This window comes from Podarcis vaucheri (assembly GCF_965113315.1).
Source record: "Podarcis vaucheri genome assembly, chromosome: 3".
In the NCBI taxonomy this organism is placed as follows: domain Eukaryota; kingdom Metazoa; phylum Chordata; class Lepidosauria; order Squamata; family Lacertidae; genus Podarcis; species Podarcis vaucheri.
In genome coordinates this window covers 55,229,801-55,251,839 of record NC_138761.1, presented here as the reverse complement: position 1 = coordinate 55,251,839, position 22,039 = coordinate 55,229,801, and the positions used below count along the sequence as shown (strand labels likewise).

Here is a 22,039-nt window from a genome sequence, read left to right as displayed (position 1 = left end):
TTCATTTTGCCTTATCTCAGATGTCCAGTAATGTTTTAAACCTGAAAACAGTAAATAGAGGGCTATTTTAAGTGCTATCTTAAATGGCTTATACTCCTTCCAGGTGGTGACTGTGGGTGGTGAGAATTCTCTTTTTTCTCCTCCATTCCTGAACCCGCCCACCCCAGTTTGCTTAGCAAAGTCCCCCAACTCCCCAGAACAGATTTGGGGTACATGCATTGCTGGGGAGGGGGAGGGGAAGTCCCTCTGTGTGAACGGAAGTCTATACCACTGGCAGGTTAATACCGTAGGATGTTAGCCTGTTCAGTCACAGATCAGAGGCTGGTGACTTTCCAAATCAAAAGGAGTTTAGAGTTGGAGTTCAGAATTGTGGTATATCAGCAGAAAATGGCTTTGTATGTTCTGGCTGTTGGAACACAGCGAATGTGTTGGAATTCTTAAGCTATCGGGCAACTAGCAGAGATCCTGGAGCTAGAGCACTTATATAATATGCTCCTTGGCAGATTTGTCCTGCCATGAGGTAAACTAACCATATTTTGGGATTGTTGCAATTTTTTACTAAACTTCAAGAATCAGTGTGCATTACAGTAGTAAAAATCTGGGGTTATATCAGTTCCTAGGTTTCTCTGTGGAATTTTTCACTACAACTCCATTTAAACACACTCTTGGCCAGTGATATTGCCTGTCTTTGCAGGCACCCAAATGGGCTCAGAAGCACTGCAAAACCCCTAACCAGCTTACAAGGAACACTAATGCTTCTCGGACCTTTGTGGTTTCTAACTCTACATATTAGAAGTAATATGTGGTTTGACCTGCAGTTGAGTTTCTACATGGCCATTCATTGGTTGGACAGGGGATGGGGAACGATCTGTAATTTTAACACTACACATAATATGGTTTTTAGAGGAATGTTCATCTAAAATGCAATTTCTTAATTTTAGAGTTAGAGCAGAATTGGGAAGCTGTAGACGGTAACCCTGTGGAAACAGAAAAGAAACGTTTTTTCATAAACGTCTGTCACCAAGTACTTCAGAAAGGAGGGGCAGTGAACTGTTCAGAAGAGGCATCTGTTTGCTCAGTTGGTGAGTAACATCCTTGTATGAGCTCCCCACATTAAAAGAACCACATTCAACAGTTGAATACAATGCTGTATGTGCTATTTATAAAATAGTAATTCCTTCAAAGGACATACATTGATTTGCTCACTAAAACAAGTATCTGTATTTCTTGTTTGGTGTGTGGCTCTTTTTAGGTGAAGACAATAGCACAAAAAACCTAGGGACGTTTATGTCTGCTCCCACAAAAGTTGGAGAGAATATCCAGCTTTACTATTCGGGTGGCGATGAGTGTCGACCAAAAAAGACAATTGAAACAAAGATACTCCTCATATGCAAGCCAGGTGAGTACTCTGGCTTTTATTAAAGCCAAGGTCTGGGGATGCAGTCTCAAGCTGCAAACCTTCATGAAGGCAGTGGTGGTAAGGTCCATAAGTCAGGGACAGGCTACATTTTCAGCCTGAGGGTCACATTTCTTTGCTGGGCAACATTTGGAGGCAGCATGCCAGTGGTGAATGGGGCCAGAGGCAAAAGTGGCCAAAACAATAAATGTAAAATTGACCTTTGTATGGTAGGCTAGTTTCCACACACACACACACACACACACACACACACACACTCTCACACCACACTCTCTCTTCCTGTTCAGGCACACATTCCAGCAGGGCAAAAACACTAAAGGTGGGTATGGGGGAAGACCAGTGAGGGATGTTGGGCTGGGGTGTGGTTATGGGGAAGAATCTCAAGGGGCAGGAGGAGGACCTGGAGGGGTACATTTAGCCTTCTGGCCTGAGGTTCCCTGTGCCTGCTATACATGCAGATCTCCCATGGTACCTGCACCCTTTTTTAAATTGGGGAGGGGGTGTAAGGACATGCAAAAATGACTCTTCTGGCTTGCTTCAGTAACTAATCTGTGTATCTGATCAAGTACTGGTCTCTTGAAAAATGAAGTGTGTATTTGGTGGTTCAGTTTAATAATTATCTGTATCTTCCCAGGTGACCTGGAAAGTGCTCCTGTTTTGATTAGTTCTGGGTACGACGGGTGCCTGTATGAGTTCGAATGGCACACTGCTGCTGCCTGTGTCCTGTCTCAAACAAAAGGTGACCAGTGCAGAGTCTCTGACTCTCAAGCAGGTGAGTAACCTGTTGAAAATGGTAAAGCGGCAACCGGGGCATGGGATTTCGGTCTGTGTCACAATTTCCAGCTTCTAGTTCAACTCCCTCTTTTCATCTAGCATCACGTGTCTCAAAGTAGCAGGAATAGAGCTGTTTCCATCTCTTAAAAAAACAAAACAAATCTGAATCCTACAACTTCAGAATTCATTGCCTGTCGTGCTCTGCCAGAGGCCTTCTGGAAAGGATTTAATACTGGCTTTTGCCAGAAGTTTTGGTGTGGTTTTTTTTTCCATACAAAAAACTTAGTCTGTTTTTGTTGCTGGCCTAGATTTATATTTTACGATGGGTTGCCTCTATTGCTGAACTCCCAGAATCCTATTCATGAGAATTTTTGTTCTGTTTCTGTGTTTTATTGTAAGCTGCCTTGAAAGAGTTAAGTCAAATGTAGCATAAAGTTTAAGTAAAACAATCAAATGCTGTTGTATCTTATGTATTAAACATAATTTATCCTTTAAAAATAGTACATTTTGTTTTCTAGAACAGAAGGTATATGACAAGTTGCTGGTGCATATCCAGTGACAGAATCTTGAAAATGCAACATTACATTGGTATTTTCTTAAATCCAACTGCACTAGTGCAATGAAAATTGAAAACATGGTGTTTTGTGTCCTTAAGCATGCATACTGCCACAAGTGTAGTGGGGGTGGGGGGTGTATGCTTCGTGAAACTTGAGTGTTAGAATCATTTCTGGGCAACTGTTTTAAGGTAGCACATGGAGTCTATTAAATCATGTTTGCCCATCTTACCTCTCAGTCTTTAAAACTTTTGTGGTGAACAAATGATTTTCATTCATTTCTGCTTAGGGTTCTCTTTTGACTTATCACCTTTGATGCATCACACTTATTCAGCAAACACAAGTGACTATACTTTCTACATCAGTATTTGTGGCAGCGTGTCAAACCAGTTGTGTGCGTCACAGTCTGCGGCATGTCAAGTGAAGAAAAAGTAAGTGTTGTTTATGCCTTCTCCTGCTCTGTGTGTGTACTGAGGAACACAGGTGGCACTGTGGTCTAAACCACTGAGGCTCTTGGGCTTGCTGATCAGAAGGTCAGCAGTCTGAATCCCCGCGACGGGGTGAGCTCCCATTGCTCTGTCCCAGCTGCTGCCAACCTAGCAGTTCGAAAGCACACCAGTGCAAGTAGATACATAGGTACCGCTCCGGTGGGAAGGTAAACAACGTTTCTATGTACTCTGGTGTTCCTTTGCGCCAGAAGCAGTTTAGTCATGCTGGCCCCAGGACCCGGAAAGCTGGCTGTGGACAAACGCCGCAGGATGGTGTTTGGATGGGGATGCTTCTATGCAAGGAATACAAGTATAAAAGCTTTATTAGGCACACAGATTTACTTGATTCACATTCTGGAACCGGGTTCTCATATTTTAAGTCTGATCAACTGGAGTATAGCTATAGATAATATTTTACCTTAGAATGTGCATAAGTTAGTACTTCCCTTCAAACGTATAATCTCAATGGTATGCACATCATCTAGGTACTATTTGTATAGACGATAGCATGCCTATCAGTTGTTAATAAGAAATCATGCCTTAAGTTGTACCTGTGTCAACCAGAACGGATTTAGCCTGTTGTTGATTTTTGCTGGTGGGTTTTATGCTAGGTGGGAAATGGTTCCAAGAACCCAGTCCAATGAACTGCTGTTGCATAGCCTGTTGGAGTCTCCAGTACCATCATGAAGAATGTAGGCAATGGTCCAGTATGCAAACAGTAAATTGGCTTTGAGTAGAGAGCACTGGTGCAAATAGCAATAGGCATTCCTGCCTTCATACAGTGGACCAAAGATGAGCCGTAAGGTTGGACTGTCAGACACTGCATGTATCCTTTAGGGCATTATATTAGCTTTTGCAATTCAAACGCATTGGTACTTGGGTATTTGCATCCCTAAAGTAAACCTATATGAAGTTCTGTTAATGTATATTTTTAGTGGTAAGGACACATGGAGTCTGGGGTTGCCCAATTCTGAGCTCTCCTATTATGATGGAATGATTCAGTTGAACTATCGAAATGGCACACCGTACAACAACGAGAAGCACATGCAACGGTCTACCCATATTACCTTCCTGTGTGATCGTGGTGCAGGCGCAGGCTCACCTGAATATCAAGTGAGTGCCAGTTGTGGATAATTCTTGTGCATCACATCCTTAGTTAAGTCCCTAATAGTTTAACATAATGAGAAGTTAAACCCTCCTAAAGGGAGAGGGAAAGCTAGTTCAGAGGTATGACACACACTGCTTTTCTAGATCTTCCTTTATGGGATGATTAGTAGCATCAAGAGGATTGCTTAATATCTACAGATAGTTCTTGGAGACTTCCATAATACATTTTAGCCTTAAGGGTACTTGCACAGCTCTGCATTAAAAGTTTTCCAGTAAAGCAGTCATTTCAGTGGTCTTGTGCAGAGGGCTTGCATCCCTGTAGTGAGAAGGAGCTCTATACACAGGGGCAGGTATGAAAAGTGTGTGTTAGAGAACGTTGCCAGCTGATGTTGTACATTTGGATATATCAGCACAGATTTGAGTGGACTTTCTGACAGTAAAAGTTAAGCTTCCATGTGTGACAGCAGAATCATACCACTTTGAAATTAAAAATGGCAGCTTCAGCATAAAAAAGAGCTCTATTGTTACCTTTTGCAGTTTTAACTTCTTTGTTTTGTGTATATATGATTATGGTAATCTAGGCAGAAGACAACTTCACTTACAACTTTAGGTGGTATACTCAATATGCCTGCCCAGAAATACCCACAGAATGTGTTGTCACAGATCCACAAACCATGAAGCAATATGATCTTTCACGGTAAGCAAAACAAAATTTGGTGAATGTAAAGTCTGGGTGGAAATGCTCAGCTGGCAAGTTCTTCCTGACCAAAGCACAAAACATACATTTCATACTTAACATTGTCATGGATAAGATCAGCAATGTTGCTGCTGTGTTGCAAAATTTTTGAACAAATGGATCATAAAGAAGGAAAGAGGGAGTGGACATATTACTCACAAAGATTGTCCATTTGTAGTTATTGTTATAAAGTAATTGGTATTCCTGAATATGTGTGTGTGTATATATTCTTGCTTTCCTCATTTTGTGCTCTAAAACTGATCAGTATAATTCAGTTACTTTTTAGCATGTCGTTGCAATGAGATGAATGAATGAAGAAATTCTGCGTCATTGATAATAACTTGTTAAAAATAAGTTAAAATACAAATTGATGTATCCAAACTCAATATTTTTGTTTTGCACATTTTTCAGTTTATCATTGTCTGCAGACAGGGATAATTGGCAGGCAGTGGACAATTCTGAGCAGGGTCCACGCAAAATATACTACATAAATGTCTGCCGACCTTTGAACCCCATCTCAGGCTGTGACAGGCGGGCATCTGTCTGTGAAATGACGTACAGCAAGGTGAGCATTGTATCAGTAGAGTTCCTCTTCACTCTTTTATTTGGCCTGCCTTCTGCGCTTCCCTTTTGTATCTAATTTATTCCTGCAGGAAATCTCCAAGTCTTTAATTAACTTGAGCGCTTCCTAAACTTTAAAAGATTGACTTAGGATGCAGTCGAAGCCCCCATCTGCTGTGCTGGTGAGGGAGGATTGAATGGGGCAGAGGTCTCCCCTCACCCAGTCCAGGACAGCACGGGGCTCCTAGTTCTGACTGCATAAGTGCAGCTGGGTTGAATGTAGCCTGTTGGCTTCCCACCAGCAGGAGCCTGCACATAGCCCAGGGAGCAGGGAGATCCTGAGCTTGCCCTACAGCCTTCACTTGACAGCATTGGATCTGAGTTAGGCCCAATTGCTGTTTCAATTCCAGGTTTGGGGTAGAAAGGAGCAGGCTTTTGCTTCCGCCCAGATTCCACCCCAGGCCAGCATGGGCAGTGGATATAATGGTGGCCATACCGCACCACCACTCCTGCCACTGCCTAGTTAGATTTTGGATTTCTCTTGTCAGTCCAGCAGGTGCTCTTCATAGCATGGCTGCACATGTTCCCGAATTCATCATATACCGTAATTATTTTGCTTCAGAATGATGTTCTTTTTTTCTAATTTCAGAGTGGTTCGCTTGAGGTTTCCATCAGTAATGTGGGGATTGCCCAACAAGAACCTGTGGTTGAAGGCCCTGGCAAAATCCTCCTAAATTATACCGGTGGCTCTTTGTGCATCACGGCGGAGGGTAAGAGTGAGCCTTTCACAAGCCTTGTCCATCTCGTCTGCTCCAAGGCCACTCTCGTAAGTTTCCAGCTAGCTTGCTTCTCCTCTCAGTGTGGGGTCATAATGTTATCTGATTAGACCACCAATATGTAAGAGCACAGAGCATTTGTGGATAAAAACCCAAGTTTCCCTTGTATATCCTTTGTTATGAAATGCAGAATGATCTTATTAGTGCCCAATTGCTTAGCCATTTCAAAATGGCGTAAAAGCTACTCATCTATGCTGGCAATTGAAGCATGATTTTAAAGGCTGTCCAGTGCAACTGATAAAGAGTCGGTTTCATCCCCCCCCCCCCCGGGAAATTGCTATCCTTGTTTTAGGCAGTGACTTGCTGATTACCACTTTTTTCTTGGTGTATGTTGGATGGGGGAAAGGATAAATTATTCTTGGGGAAATTTTTAATGCTTTGCAATAAAATGATCACATTTGCTTTACAAGCAAAGAACCTGAAATCCTACCCTCCCAAATTACTGGACCAAAAATTTGCAGCACACTTGGAATGTATCTCTATGGTGCTCTTGAAGCCAGGCTGCTTGTATGCATTCCTTGCCATAACTTTCTGACAACTTGTATTTTCAGAGTAGTAGCCCAAGATTCATTGAGATGAAAGAATGTGTTGCAGTTTTCCTGTGGGAAACGGAAGCTGCTTGTCCAGTCACAACTGCAGCAGGGGATGCTCAGGTGAGTGGCAGAAAACACATGTGGACATTTCTGGGGTTTTTACCCATGTGCCATATGAATAGGTAAGCAGGCATCTTTACAACTCAGTGCTGCTCATGTCTGCTTGAAGCAAAGATGCATGAGCACCCCAAAGCTTAACCTAAGAACTATTGCATTCTTGTAAGCCCTTGAGTCAAGCACTTGAAAAAGCTCAAAGGTCTTTGTGAGCACTGGCTCAAGTTCTTACAAAAAACTACCCACCTCCCTTCACCTTGCCATTACCCTCAGCCCACCAGGGAGGAGGCCTTCAACTGGGGAAAGGTGCAGCAGAGGCTGCTTGAGATCTACGATAAGCAAATTTCTGATCGACTCAAAGCCTACTTGCAAAGGGTCTTAACAGGGGCTCTCCCTTCTTCTATTTCTCACGGCATCCTTGGGAGAAATGCAGGATACTAGCTTCTAAGTGTCCCTAAAGAAATGCAGGTTTAATTGGAAGCAAAACTGTTAAACCCAGTTCTTAAGCATCGTTGGGTAGCTTTTATTTGACCTCCCATGGTTGTAGTGAGAAGTGTGAGACATAGAAAGTACAGTCGTACCTTGGTTCTCAAACACCTTGTGAATGTTTTGGCACCCTAACGCCGCAAACCCAGAAGCGAGTGTTCCAGTTTGCGAACGTTTTTTGGAAGCCGAACCTCCGACGCAGCTTCTGCGGCTTCCAGTTGGGTGCAAGAAGCTCCCAACTTCTTTTACTTCTTTATTCTTTCTTTGTTCTTTTTTCCTTTTTTCTTTTATTATCTTTCATTTCACTGCTTTATTGTAAACAGCATTTTATAGAGGTATAAATAACTGTAAATATGAAAAGAGACAAAACTTTCTCTAATTGTTTTTCCTTGGTTAGATGTATTTTCTCTTTCTTTTGTATTTTCTTTTGTTGTGAATATGTATGCTTTTTTAATTTGTACTTAATAAAATTATTATTAAAAAAAAGAAGCTCCTGCAGCCAATCAGAAGTTGTGCCTTGGTTTTTGAACATTTTCAGAAGTCAGAACGGACTTCCGGAATGGATTCCGTTCAAGAACCAAGGTACAACTGTACAATTAAATGGAAGGTTAGCTGGGTGCGACTTAACAGGGCGCTGTTTCTGATGATAGAGCTGTAAAAGGAATTGGTATATGTGGGCACCATAATCCTCCTCGAAGTAAGTTCTGATCTTTTGCTTGATACCCATTGGTCTATAAAACTTGAGAAGAGCTTAAAATTGGTCTCTGAGGAGCTGTGTCTAACCAGTATGGAAGATGGCCTTCTTGACTTGGAAATCAAAAGGGCTACATGCATTTTGATGGTTCATATCTATCATATCTTATTCTCTCCTCTTGATAAATGGTTTTGTTTTCTACAGAGCTGCACTGTAAAAGATCCCAACAGTGACTTTGTGTTTAACCTGGAACCGTTGGCTTCAGAAAAAAAATACATAGCCATGGGAATTGGGAAGTCCTACATGGTAATGTTTCTTTTCTTTTCTTTTCTTTTCTTTTCTTTTCTTTTCTTTTCTTTTCTTTTCTTTTCCAAACACAATACTTCATGTCCTTTGAGTTCACGCCTTTTGTTTTTTGCTGCAAGTTAGTAATTCTATGGCATCTCAGATATTATATTATATGTTGAATCTCTTAGCTAAACATTTGTGGACCAGCAGAGGAATGTGCAGTTAACAGTAGCCTGCCAGCTGCTGACTCAATTGGTGGATGTGAAACAGAAGATCTGAAACACATTCGTTTGGTGAAACTGAACAAAACTCTTCAGCTGTCTACCGAAGGAGAACTGTCTCTTAAATACGCAGGTAAAGTTGCCTTGCTACCTGTTACAAAGAGCCATTTGCTTCCACCCTCCTTGCATGTAGGGGCAGCTGAGAGAGGTCCTTCATGCAACACAAGCACAGGTAGAGCTGTGGCTACTCAATTGGGTTTCCTAAATCAGGGCATGTAGATTTCCTGATGTATGATACCTTTAAGAGGGTAGAGCTAGACCTCTCACTTCAAGCAGTAATTTAGGCAAAGCAGCTAGACATTGGGTGAGCCTGTGTTCAAATCAGCTCTATCATCAATGCCAGGATTCTCATCAAAGATAGTTTCTTAAAGGAATCAAGATAATGATTTCAGCAAGGCATTTGCCTACCTTGATTTCAGCAAGGCATTTGACAAGGTGCCCCATGATATTCTTGTAAAGAAGCTGGTAAAATGTGGTCTTGACTATGCTACCACTCAGTGGATTTGTAACTGGCTGACTGACCGAACCCAAAGGGTGCTCATCAATGGTTCCTCTTCATCCTGGAGAAGAGTGACTAGTGGGGTGCCACAGGGTTCTGTCTTGGGCCCGGTCTTATTCAACATCTTTATCAACGACTTGGATGATGGACTCAAGGGCATCCTGATCAAATTTGCAGATGACACCAAACTGGGAGGGGTGGCTAACACCCCAGAGGACAGGATCACACTTCAAAACGACCTTGACAGATTAGAGAACTGGGCAAAAATAAACAAGATGAATTTTAACAGGGAGAAATGTAAAGTATTGCACTTGGGCAAAAAAAATGAGAGGCACAAATACAAGATGGGTGACACCTGGCTTGAGAGCAGTACATGTGAAAAGGATCTAGGAGTCTTGGTTGACCACAAACTTGACATGAGCCAACAGTGTGACGCGGCAGCTAAAAAAGCCAATGCAATTCTGGGCTGCATCAATAGGAGTATAGCATCTAGATCAAGGGAAGTAATAGTGCCACTGTATTCTGCTCTGGTCAGACCACACCTGGAGTACTGTGTCCAGTTCTGGGCACCACAATTCAAGAAGGACACTGACAAACTGGAACGGGTCCAGAGGAGGGCAACCAAAATGGTCAAAGGCCTGGAAACGATGCCTTGTGAGGAACGGCTAAGGGAGCTGGGCATGTTTAGCCTGGAGAAGAGGAGGTTAAGGGGTGATATGATAGCCATGTTCAAATATATAAAAGGATGTCACATAGAGGAGGGAGAAAGGTTGTTTTCTGCTGCTCCGGAGAAGCGGACACGGAGCAATGGATCCAAACTACAAGAAAGAAGATTCCACCTAAACATTAGGAAGAACTTCCTGACAGTAAGAGCTGTTCGACAGTGGAATTTGCTGCCAAGGAGTGTGGTGGAGTCTCCTACTTTGGAGGTCTTTAAGCAGAGGCTTGACAACCATATGTCAGGAGTGCTCTGATGGTGTTTCCTGCTTGGCAGGGGGTTGGACTCGATGGCCCTTGTGGTCTCTTCCAACTCTATGATTCTATGATTCTATGATTCTAATGGAGTAAGATCAGAAGCTGCATAAAACCAAGGGTAGCAATTTTACAGCAAATCTTTGACACAGCATATGTGTTTGCTGTCCCACCAGCATCTTCGCATTTCACACAGGGAGATGGAAGGGGCCCACTGAGGCTGAGGGAATAGGCAACATTCCCTTGGGCAATGGAGACCAAGCCGTGTCCAGGCTTCCCGTTTAGTGATGTGTTTGCAGGAGGGCTCTGACAAGGGCAAAGCAAGCACCCAGTCAAATAGGACCCTTGGGCTTACTAAACTGAATACACAGCCTAAAGGCAATGCTTGACATCTTCTTTAGTTCAGGAAAATAGGTTTAGGAGGTGTTAAGTGGGAAGGTTCTCTCTTTGGTTCCTGTCAGCTGGGTTTGTCACAGAGTGAAAACATCCCTTTGTGAATTCAAGCAAAGTGCAGCGACAGCATCAGCCTTCCCGTCAAACTGGTGAATTTTCAGTATACGCAAAATTCTGACAAAGGCAGATAGTTGGAGCTCTGACTCTTTTTTGGTCAAATAACTCATGTGGGTTTACTTTATACTTCTTGGTGTTTTTATTTCCGCTCCTTAGGAATCAATGACACTTTCACTGTGACCTTTATCTGCAATCAATCCTCCTACCCCGGACAACTCAGATTTGTGCATGAAGAGATTAACTCTGCACGTAGAATTTATAACACTTTCTTTGAGTTTCACACGGCCTTAGCCTGCCCACCTTCTCCAGTTGATTGTCAAGTTACTGGTAAGTAAATGAATGTAGGGAAATTCATTGGAAAGGTCACTCGAATCTGCTTCAGTGGTAGAGATGTCCTGCAGGTGGCATGTTTCCTTCCCTCTTCTCTCCAGCAAGTGCTATGACTTGTTTCCAACATGCTCATAGTTTCCTTTCCCCTTAGGATGCACATGCACTTTGGGTGGGTGGGAGACTGTTAAAGAACACAGAGTGTAGAGAAATCTGTATTCCACTTGCCACATACTACTCGCCCACAGAAACCATATTTAGTATTTCCCCCACAAAAGCTGATTTTACCTTTCCCTGGCTTAAAACTGGGCTGCTTTGAAAAGCATTTGCCTTAGAACACCTGAAGTGTTTGACTACCATTAACTCACTGAAAGTTAAGGCATTCCACTCTAAATGAAATCCGTTGGCTGTTCCAGCCAAAGGTTTTGTTTTTGTGCTTTATAGCATAGTGATTGTGACATTGAGTTGTCTCAATGGTTGCTTTGCCCTAGCACAGCAAACATAAAGAGGCAACCTCTATAAAAAATGCAGTGAAACTATTTTTCTGATCCAAAATGGAGTACCTGATGGGGGTTGATAGGAACCTTCCTCAGGGGCACTTGCCTAAAAGGGGGTTTCCGCCCTACTAAACCAACATCTCTCTTTAAAGAGTTGGGGGGGGGAATCTCTTCTCAGTAAGTGCCCTTGAAGAATGTTTATGGCAACACATGTTGAGCATTCAAGTTTTCAGTATGTTTTGGAGATGTTGAGTATTCTGTTTCTCCTCTCCTTTTTTATCTGCCTTGTGTAAACTGCCTTCTACCCTCCATTTTGGATTTTATGCTGGCAGAAGCTCTTCCACTCCCACAAGTCAAGGCATTCGGTTCTGGTCAGTCCCCTTCTCTGTGCCTCATTGTGATTTTAGCTGTTGAGCCTGTCTTTGCTTTTTACTTCTTGGATTTTACATGATCACACAGCATTTTGCTATCTTGGCTGCCTGACTTGGATTACTGTAATCCTTTAAACTGGAGTCAACTGAATATTGTAGACTTAGCTTAATTAAGCATTTTGTGGTTTCTGGCATTACTATTTTTCAGATTCAGCTGGTAATGAGTATGACCTGAGTGACTTAAGCACAGCAAGTGAGCCTTGGATTGCCCTGGATACATCAAAAGATGCAAAAGGAAGAACTTTCTTTCTAAGTGTTTGCAAGCGCCTTCCCCCCATACCAGGGTGCCCTGGTAAGCATTAGACTTGGTTTATGGGAACTGAGGGGCTGTCAGTGCAACAGGCTATATCCCACCACCTCAATTCCCCTTCTTCTTCTCTGACTTCCTCACTCCTGGCAGTCTCTGTCTGCTTCACCTCTTTGGATAGTTCTTCCTGATACTGCGCAGCAGAGCTGTCATAGCCCCTCTGGGTAGCTTCGGTGATACACTTGAATGCTTAGAGAAGCTTGACATTCAAATTATTCAGACATCCACGAGCCAACTCTAATAAAGGCAGTCCTTGCACTTTAACTTGCCACTGAGAGAGGGTTGGTGAAATCCAGGTGAACAGTTTCTGAGCCTTTTGATAGATGGGGAGATAGTCACTGCTACGTGTAGGGTGCTGTGGCATGTTATGGGGAAGCACGCTGGTGTGCAGGATGCATGCAATTTATCTTATTTTCCTGCTCGTGTTGGATTTAGCTTTGAATTTATATTTTGCTAGGGAAGAACAGTTGGAAATGACCTTTAGTTTCAGGAATCTTATGTGAAAATGCCACGCTGGTGAGCTTTATGGCCAGGACAAGCAACCTTAAGCTGTTAACAAAAAGGCAGAGATAGAGCTTTTACGGCAACTTATTTTTACTGAAAAGAAATTGATTACAAAGTAATGGTTTTTAATAACTTTGAGGGAAAATATTCCCATTTCAGTAACTCATTGACTTACACTGGGTTATATCCAGAGTTGACCTTCTTTGAGTAGTACCTGCTTCCATTCACAGAAGGGACTTTGATCCAGTAGAGACTCCCACTACAGTGATTGTGCCTGAAGTACAGGATTCCTGAACTCTTTGAGGGGCTTTAGGGGGAAAGAATCAGTTGCAGAGTCCCTTCTACTGATCTTCATGGGAGTATCCCATGGGTGGAGCTCCACTCACAGGATCCCCAAGTGCAATTGGTGGTCAGCCCAGGCACTGCTGTCTTCAATACTCTTAAAATGAAAACTGCTATGAATTACTTCTGCCCTTCTTTTAAAAGAGATCAATGCAAGTTTTTAGTGGGGTTTAAAAGCACATGTTTAAGTGTTCCTTTTGGCTGCAGGTGGTATAATTGGTTCTTGTGTGAAATACGCGGACAAAGGTCAGAGTCTTGGCATGATTCACATGCGTCCTCAGGCTGCCGCTGATGGGTCCCTTAGTATCGTGTACTCAAGTGGGGACACGTGCAAAGGTAACAGGCAGTACTCAACGCGGATCATCTTCCAGTGTGATCAAAGTATGGTAAGTTTTTTGGGTCTGTCTATTGATGCCGAATAGTCTGGATGTAAAAAAAAAACTTGACTTCCTTTAGCAACCTTGCAAGCTTATTGAAGGGCTTCCCTGCATAGCTGCAGTTCCCCCTTCCCATTGTGCCTGTGCAGCTCTGGAGCTGTGTTTACATGCACTGCCAGGGTCCTTCCCCCACTTCTAGCCTGAAAGGACCAGTAGCTCTTCAAGTGAGTGAGTGAGTGAGTACCACATGCAGAGCTGCCACATAGCTGCATCCTTTGCTGCCCAGATGGTCATTTTGAAGTGATTGCTTCTCATCCTGACAAACAAGGTGTGGCATAGGGACCCTTGTAACTTGCCACTAACATTTGATCATACAGTGGTACCTCGGGTTAAGTGCTTTATTTGTTCCGGAGGTCTGTTCTAAACCTGAAACTGTTCTTAACCTGAAGCACCACTTCTAATGGGGCCTCCCGCTGCCGCCACGCCACCGGAGCACGATTTCTGTTCTCATCCTGAAGCAAAGTTCTTAACCTGAAGCACTATTTCTGGGTTAGCGGAGTCTGTAAGCTGAAGTGTATGTAACCTGAGGTACCACTGTGTTCTCTTCTTTCTTTTCCCCCATCTGGAGAGAATTCAAATGCTTAGAACTAGCAACATTATTTTGTTATGAGATAGGAAGCAGCTGAGCTCTCCAGAGTAGCTAATCAAGCTTGCTTCTATTTGCAAAGCATATAGCAGCTTATTTACATAGTGGACTTCAAGGACCCTCATAAGATTGACATGGAATGTACATTTACTTGAGAAGCACACCTCAGTATTGCGAATGAGTTGCAGTATTCATTCTTGTGCTCCAGGTTCCTGAGCAAGCAACAACTCTCTCATTTTTTGTGACGTTCTGAACTTTCAAATCGTTATGGTGAATTAACATAGTCCCAGGTAGACCCCTCTGAAAGCTGTAAGTATGTGGGACACATGTACATGTGGTGCCATCATCTGGCTCCTCATATTCCAGCTAAGGCAGCCTTTCACTCCCCCAACTGCTACCTGCTCAAGAACCATCTTGCTCTGAGAAGAAGACAGATTTTGCTTTCAAAAGGGATTCTTCTCTCTCATGGCTTATGTCTGCTGTTCTACAATCTAGTGGTAATTTCTCCTTAAAACATTTCTGTGTAATCCGCTTTGTGTGGTACCACTGAAAAGATTGCATCAATATTGCAGTGCCTTGTGCCAAGTTCAAAAGTCTGCTGTTTCCACATGGAAGCAAGTACTTTCATTTCGTGCCAGCCACCTTGGTATTTTTTCTTAAAATGAAAGGTGGCATATAAATTCTTGTAACAATTAACAACAACAACAGCAACAACAGGTTACAACTTTCTACATGGAAATCCCTCTGTGTAGGCAAACAATATGTGATGCTTGAAGTGCCATGTTGAGTTCTTGCCTAAAGTTGTGCCAGCAGCTTGAAAAAGACCCTTCAGTGGCACTTCAGGCTTAATTAGGCAATATACTTTTGTCCAGGCTGATTTTCTGCATAACAGGTATATAAAATAACCCTGAACAGATCAGTGAATAGCAAGTATATAAGATTCACATGTTTTCTCACCACAAGGAATTTGGATCAGTTTGAGTCCTGGTTACATAACTTAATGGTGGGTGAATTTATATGCTGAATTTATATAAGGAGATAAACAGAACTTCATGTCTAAAGCTGACAACAAACTCCTTTTTACTTAGGGATCACCAGTGTTTCAACATGAAGACGACTGTGAGTTTGTGTTTCTTTGGAGAACAGTAGCAGCTTGTCCTGTTCACAGGGTTGAGGGTAAGTATTTGTAGTTAAATAAAATTATTTAACTAATGTGTCTAAATCTCTTGGCAAAAAAGTAGTACATAATTGGAATGCAAGAAGAAATAAGACAATTCAGATGGCCTTAAATTATCTATCTACTGAGATTCCAGATACATGGCACAGCTGATCTTAACTTGCAAAGCATTTTGAGTAGAAAATAAGAAAATCATATGTAGCTTTTGTTATGGAATGATTCTGCAAAAGTTTGCAAATGGACTCCTTTCTCATACAAAACAACTTTCCGAAAATAACTGCAATGTTCTGAAATGAACAGATGCACAAATTCATATGCAGAAAATGTTATCTCTGGTCCACCTTTGGACCAAGGCATTGACCTGGGAATAAGGCTTTGTGTGCATGTGAGTAACATTCCCCTGGGTTTGGTGTTCTTTTAAGGTGAGAACTGTCAAGTAAAAGATCCAAGGTATGGTCATATGTATGATCTGACACCGCTTCGTGGGAAGGATGTGAAAGTGAGCACTGAGGAATATGACTACTACTTCAGAGTCTGTGATGGATTAACAGCGGGGAAGTGCACAGAACCAGGAACAACTGCAGATGTTGTGTCGGCATGTCAAATTAAGAAACGAGACCCCAGCTTTAAAAAAATAGCAGGTAAGATGTCATTCTGGGATGTAGCGGCTTGGATTTACCAGGGGAAGTTTGCCTGGCTTCAGAGGGGAGGATGCATGAAACATCAAGGTGTACTTCCAGAGCAAATGTCCACCTTAAATAGTTTTATTTTAAAATCCACACATTTGTCTAGTATTTCTATCTAGTGGAAGGAATACCTCGTGACGTTCCTGAGATTTCCAGCTAAGTCATCATGTAGCTGTGATGGCTGTTGTAGGCTATTCCCACAGCTAATATTCACCTGTCTTCTGTGGTTAGTATTAGCATTTAACCTTGAAGCAGTGGCGTAGCGTGGGGGGTGCAGGGGGGGCCAGCCGCACCGGGCGCAACATCTGGGGGGGGGGCGCGCTCGCACTCTCAGCTCTCTGCCCCTACCTGGCTCACTCGCTCTCTCTCACTGCAGTGCTGGCTGTGCGAATCCGATCCGAGCCGCCGGATGGGGGGGTGCCAGGCGTGCTGTGCGGAGAGAGAGTGAGGGACTATCTGGGGGAGGGACAGTGCAGCGGCCGCCCAGCGCAGCGCTGAGCATGGGAGAGAACCACACCAGACCAGACCAGGCAGCAGCAAGAAGAAGCTGGCAGCGGCGGCAGGTTAGGGGTTAGGGGGCGCAAATTACTTGCCTTGCCCCGGGTTAGGGGGCGCAAATTACTTGCCTTGCCCCGGGTGCTGACAACCCATGCTACGCCACTGCCTTGAAGTACACAGTTGAGAACTAGTAAAATAACCTAGAACCCAGTTGAGTTTGGAGATGGCACCTCCCTCCACATACTTCCACCACAATTTCTGATCAGATGCACCACTGTGGGGTTATGTGCTCAGATTCTGTGTATGAACATGTGCACACTCAGGCGCTAGACATGCACATGTATGCATACTGTAACTAAACACACAGAGTGGGGTGTAAATAAAGTACATGTGTACGTACGCCTTTATTTTTATATGAATACATTTTATTATATAATATGTTTCGACTTCTATTTATGTTCTTGTTGGGCAGGCTGAAAACAAGTTAGGTATTGTGTATGCGCAGAGTGTTGAGTCATGTTGCCTGTAGAGCCCTTCTGGAGATGTCATTGCATTTCTGTAGTGTATTGAGTGGAAACTGGGTTGGATAGTGGGAACACTGGGAAGAGGAGATGGGAAAGGGCCAAGATCATATCCCAGGTCATGCTCAGGTCAGCATACCCCCCCACCCTCCCCAATTTCAACAAATCTGCAATCTTAACATCAGTGGGGGTGGAATTGCTATTAAAAAAACAACTAAATACTGAAATGGGATGAGTCTAAGCTTTTCTTTTTAGAGCTGTCGTTCCCTAGTGTGCTTTGCAAGCTGACTGTTGACAAAATAAGGCAGCATTGGGGGACCCACTGGGCCGAATTAACTTTAGTCTATATGGCTAATGTTTACAGTACAAAACTCCTATGCCTTCAGTTAGTATACTCTTTATAATTCACTGTTCAGGTTTGAAAACTACAAAGCTGACATACGAAAATGGATTAATCAAAATTAACTACACCAACGGGGAGACATGCCACAAGATATATCAGCGGTCAACAGCCATATTGTTCTATTGTGATCCTGAAAGTAATTCGCAGGTAAGCAGACTTGGGTGTTAATCTCAGATGTGATTGTCAAAACCCCTTATGTTACTCTTCCTGCAAAGCCATAAGCTCTAAGCACACATAGCTGTAACCTCATAGAGCCTGGGTGGGCAGACATCAGACTTGCAGGATCTGCATGGGCTATATATATATATATATATATATATATATATATATATATATATATATATATATAATTAATTAATATATAATTAACTGGAATCTAGAGATCCACCTTCCGGAGCCTGGTGAAAAAGAATAGTCTGAATAAAAATAGTCTGAACCTAGGAATTTTACTTTGCATGCCAGACTGGAGTGGAGACACAATACTTCTATGCACAAAAAACCCCCACTCTTTATCTCCTCCCTGCCCCGGCCCTGGCAAGCTTTCTTCATTTCAGCTGTATAATTTAGAGGAGGAAAAGGAGTCATTTTTGTGCTGGTATTTTTAAACAACTGGGAATCAGGAACTTACTGATCTACTGCGAATCATTGAGACATCTCCCAGATTTACGTTCTGCCCCTGCTGGCTATATGTGCAGTTGGAGATCAGGGTTGCACAGGCGTGCCCAGCCCCTGAGCCCACCTGATGGGCCCTACATGAACACTACATCCACCATGTAGCTTTGTGCATAGAGCTTGATATCTGCAAGTTCATTCCATAATTGCCATTGCCCTTCCCTCTCCACTGACTTTATGTGGCACCAATCATAATTGCGCAGGTAGGCCCTCATTCTGCTCTCATTCAGCTTATTTATATGCAGCATGTGAACCAGGTAAGCAGGGTGGGCTAAAAGTACTGAAAAACCAAATATCGTTAGGACAGCTAAATATGTTAGTAACAAAATTAGTTTGTTTTTAAAAAAGAAAAGGTAAAAACGGCTGAGCAAATAAATAAAGTGTGAAAGCAGCACATGCCAAGGCGATGAGCTTGAATCCATTATTTATGTTAGCCAAAATACTTCAAATTCACCCTTCTGATTAAAATCCATTTGGTCTTGTTTTAAATTTTTGTATGAATAGGACCACAGTGCATTTCCCCAGTATAAGATGTAGATGGTGCATTGGAGCAGAAGCTCCTTTTTGCAGATGGTTACTGTTTTGCATAATCCGTAGTCCAGACCTCGGATGGAGTAGGGTTGTCTGCTTTCAGCCCTACTGGTATTGTCGGCTTCTGTATGTAACGGGTTGTGGGGGGGTTTACCTTTCTTTTCTCAGCCAGTGTTTCTGAAGGAAATGGAGGATTGCACCTATTTGTTTGAGTGGCACACTCCTCTTGCCTGCCCACCTTCCAGGTCTATCGAGTGCTCCTATAAGTAAGTTGACTTCACCTGGCTGTCAAAACAATAAATTAATTTCCTCCCCATCCCTTCTTTAGGGCTTCCTGTCCCGTCTGTGTTAAATGGCGATGCCTAGGCCATTAAAGCAGCTATTCAGTGTGATTTTTTTTGGAGGGTGGGGGAGAACACTTGTTTCCTAGCCATCAGCAGAAACAACTAACAAGTGGGTGGTGGTGAGATGGTGGATGTCGAAAGACCATCTTGTTGTACAGATTCTCAGATACGGAACCCCTAGATACTTGAGAAGCTTTTGTGCGGCTAGAGTAGTTAACAGAAGAATGGCAGTCGTTCTGCTAGATAAGCTATGTGGCAGGACAGGAAAGTTTGCTTGGATTTTGATGGCACTTTTTGGCACTCCTTACGCTGTTGATGTGCTTCTCCGCAGGATGTCTCCTGTTAACTTTTTTGCTGTAAAACGTCCTTTGTTCTGTTGCAGAGACAGTACTGGCAACTCATACGATCTCTCCTCTCTGACACGGCATAAGGAGAACTGGGAAGCCATTTCAATGACTAACTCTACTCAAAAATACTACATCAACGTCTGTAAATCTTTGGTGCCACATCGAGGAGCGGGTAAGAACTGGAGAGACAGCGCAGGCTGCGTGTGCCCGCAGGCAGGAGTAGGGCCGAGTAGAGGGATTGAACTGCACAGGGGCAGGGTGGGAAAGAAAGAAGGAAGGCCACAGCTCTGTTGGGGACCACTTCACTGGAGCAAGGCATTTACGCAAACCCATGTGCTGTTAGAAGTGCATGGCCTTGACTGCCTGCTGGGTAAATGTTAGAAGGCGGAAAGCCACACCCACTGACATTTCAAGTTCTTCCCATTGCTGCTACCTAAACGTGTGTGTGGCAGTAGTGTTGGATCCTGTAGCAAAGTGACTGGAACCCCAAGATCCCTTAAGGAGAGGGGGAAGACTTATCCCCACTTACCTCACAGCTAAGCATCCTGTCTGTTGCCTTGACACCAGGTGAAAAGCATAGCAAAATTTGATGTTGCTTGCAAGATAAGCTGTATATTGGGAACTGGAGTGTTATGAGGAAGGCAATCCACCGTGCACCCGCTCCGTCTTGTTTCTCATATTGGGCTTCTCCATGTAGAGAGGGCAGGTGAATGCTGTCTTCACTCTTTTATGGCTGCAGCTGTGTTATGAAACCTGCTCTGTCCTATTTAAGGATAAGTGAAAGCTGTAAGCAGCCTGTAATCTGATTCTTCTCCTAGCATTCTCTGTTTGTGCAACAGTGTACCAGTTCTGCCTCATTGTCTTAAAAATTACCCTGGAGCAAGGGAGGAATGACCTACATAGCTTCCTTGAAACTGAGAACATTGGTGTCCAAAGAGTTGGATGTGGGAAAAGAGATTAAAAAGCACTGTTGTAACCCACTGTGAATGTGAACATAGGTTTTTTACATGGTAAAAGAGTAGTAAATGGAACAGCTCCTACCTGTGATTGTGAACACACTGTCCTTGATTCCTATTGCTCTTTGCAATGTTTTTCCCTAACCCTGGTATTTATTTTTGTATAGTCGTGGAATGTGTTCTATCTTGGGAATAACAGCAAACCAAGACATACTTGGGAATAGATCCATTTATTTCAATAGGTCTGCTCTGAATATGACTCGTGTTGCGTTAGGTTCATGTTACGTCTTTTTGGCTTGGAACACGACAAACCCGGAAGTGTATACTTCTGGGTTCGCCATGCATGTATGCACAGAAGCATTCTGCGCACTTCGCACATGCGCAGAAGCGGCACTCTACTTGCGGACTTTTCAGGGTGCGAATGGCACCCCGGAATGGATCAAGTCCGTAACTAGAGGTACCACTGTAATGTTGTATACCTCCCTGTTTAACTGAAGGTTAATATGATAAAGTATTTTTCCCTGGCACACCCCAAACATCTTACTATTAAGATGGCAGGTAATAACCTAAATACTCTAAATTTTATTACTAGACTTGCTGATTCTGAGTATATATAGAAATGACACATAGAGCTAATTATATGTGTTGTTTCTTTGCCCAGGAACTATGCCATCTCAATTTTGTGTGGGGAGGTATTTGACCCAGTGTGCCAAATCCTTGCTGGCACACCAGCAAGTTGTTTGTTGTTGTTGTTAACTAAATTTCTATAATGCCCTTCATCCGAGGATCACAGGGTGGTTTACAATATAAAAACACAAAAATATATAACATAGTAACACCCCCACACCCCCTTTTAAAGGCCATAGATAGTTTAATTAGCCAAAAGCCTGGGAGAAGAGGAACGTTTTTGCCTGGTGCCCAATGATATGTAATGAGGGTGCCAGATGAACTTTGCTGGGGAGAGCATTCCACCAATGGGGAGCCATCGCAGAAAAGGCTTGTTATCATGTTGCCTCCCTCCAGACCTCTCATGGAGGAGGCACACAAAGAAGAGCCTCAGATGGTCATCTCAGGGTGGTTCATTTTGGGAGAAGTGGTCCATGAGGTATTGTGGTCCTGAAAAATAATGTCGAAATAATTTCTGAAAAATAATATAGACTTTGCCCATTCAGAAGCCCCAACTTTTCCCTGAATTAAGTTGAAGTCGTGTACCCACCTCAGAAGCGTGTGCTTGAATCGACTCAAAAAGTTTTTTGGTAGCATTTCTTGAATATGTTATTTGTGCCAAAACACCATCACCCAGAGAATGTGGGGTAGGCTACCAGGCAACGCTAAACCCTTTTGTTTTCTCTTCCTCACCCTCTTTTCTGGTGCCAAACATAGATTTTTGTTCACCGGATTCTGCAGCTTGCCTAATGGATGGGTCCAAGTATATAAACTTGGGTGAGGTGTCTGAGGGAATCCAATGGCAAAATGGCATTTTTGTTATTAAATACATCAATGGTGAGAAGTGTCCAGACCAGATCAGGAAGAAGTCTACAATAATCCGCTTCAAGTGTGACGGAAATGCAGTTGTAAGTATGCCTAAGTAGGCTGGATTTTTTATGTCTCTCCTCGCCCACC

General features: G+C 43.1%; 2 protein-coding genes across 4 annotated transcripts in view; one reads left to right on the top strand and one right to left on the bottom strand.

The window, feature by feature from the left end:
- Nucleotides 1-20,712, bottom strand: part of LOC309528087 (proto-oncogene Mas-like) — a 59,446-nt gene extending 38,734 nt beyond the window's left edge. Inside the window, exons 1-2 of one of the 3 annotated variants that reach the window (XR_014217500.1) lie at nucleotides 19,990-20,712; nucleotides 14,950-14,963 (exon numbers count right to left, since the gene is read on the bottom strand). The gene's annotated coding sequence lies outside the window, so the exon portion shown is untranslated. Of the gene's footprint in view, nucleotides 1-14,949; nucleotides 14,964-16,813; nucleotides 17,241-19,989 lie in introns of those variants that run through there. The other 2 variants (XR_014217501.1, XM_082215322.1) reach the window with 2 other exon arrangements.
- IGF2R (insulin like growth factor 2 receptor) overlaps nucleotides 1-22,039 on the top strand; it is a 65,229-nt gene that overhangs the window by 21,178 nt on the left and 22,012 nt on the right. The window contains exons 12-31 of the mRNA XM_082215154.1: nucleotides 942-1,082; nucleotides 1,253-1,399; nucleotides 2,052-2,189; nucleotides 3,035-3,176; nucleotides 4,169-4,346; nucleotides 4,922-5,037; nucleotides 5,488-5,641; nucleotides 6,287-6,463; nucleotides 7,025-7,126; nucleotides 8,505-8,606; nucleotides 8,777-8,942; nucleotides 11,007-11,177; nucleotides 12,254-12,397; nucleotides 13,466-13,644; nucleotides 15,370-15,457; nucleotides 15,881-16,099; nucleotides 17,580-17,713; nucleotides 18,938-19,035; nucleotides 19,496-19,632; nucleotides 21,800-21,990. Of these exons, the coding sequence (XP_082071280.1) occupies nucleotides 942-1,082; nucleotides 1,253-1,399; nucleotides 2,052-2,189; nucleotides 3,035-3,176; nucleotides 4,169-4,346; nucleotides 4,922-5,037; nucleotides 5,488-5,641; nucleotides 6,287-6,463; nucleotides 7,025-7,126; nucleotides 8,505-8,606; nucleotides 8,777-8,942; nucleotides 11,007-11,177; nucleotides 12,254-12,397; nucleotides 13,466-13,644; nucleotides 15,370-15,457; nucleotides 15,881-16,099; nucleotides 17,580-17,713; nucleotides 18,938-19,035; nucleotides 19,496-19,632; nucleotides 21,800-21,990 (2,924 nt within the window). The remainder of the gene's footprint in view (nucleotides 1-941; nucleotides 1,083-1,252; nucleotides 1,400-2,051; nucleotides 2,190-3,034; nucleotides 3,177-4,168; nucleotides 4,347-4,921; nucleotides 5,038-5,487; nucleotides 5,642-6,286; nucleotides 6,464-7,024; nucleotides 7,127-8,504; nucleotides 8,607-8,776; nucleotides 8,943-11,006; nucleotides 11,178-12,253; nucleotides 12,398-13,465; nucleotides 13,645-15,369; nucleotides 15,458-15,880; nucleotides 16,100-17,579; nucleotides 17,714-18,937; nucleotides 19,036-19,495; nucleotides 19,633-21,799; nucleotides 21,991-22,039) is intronic.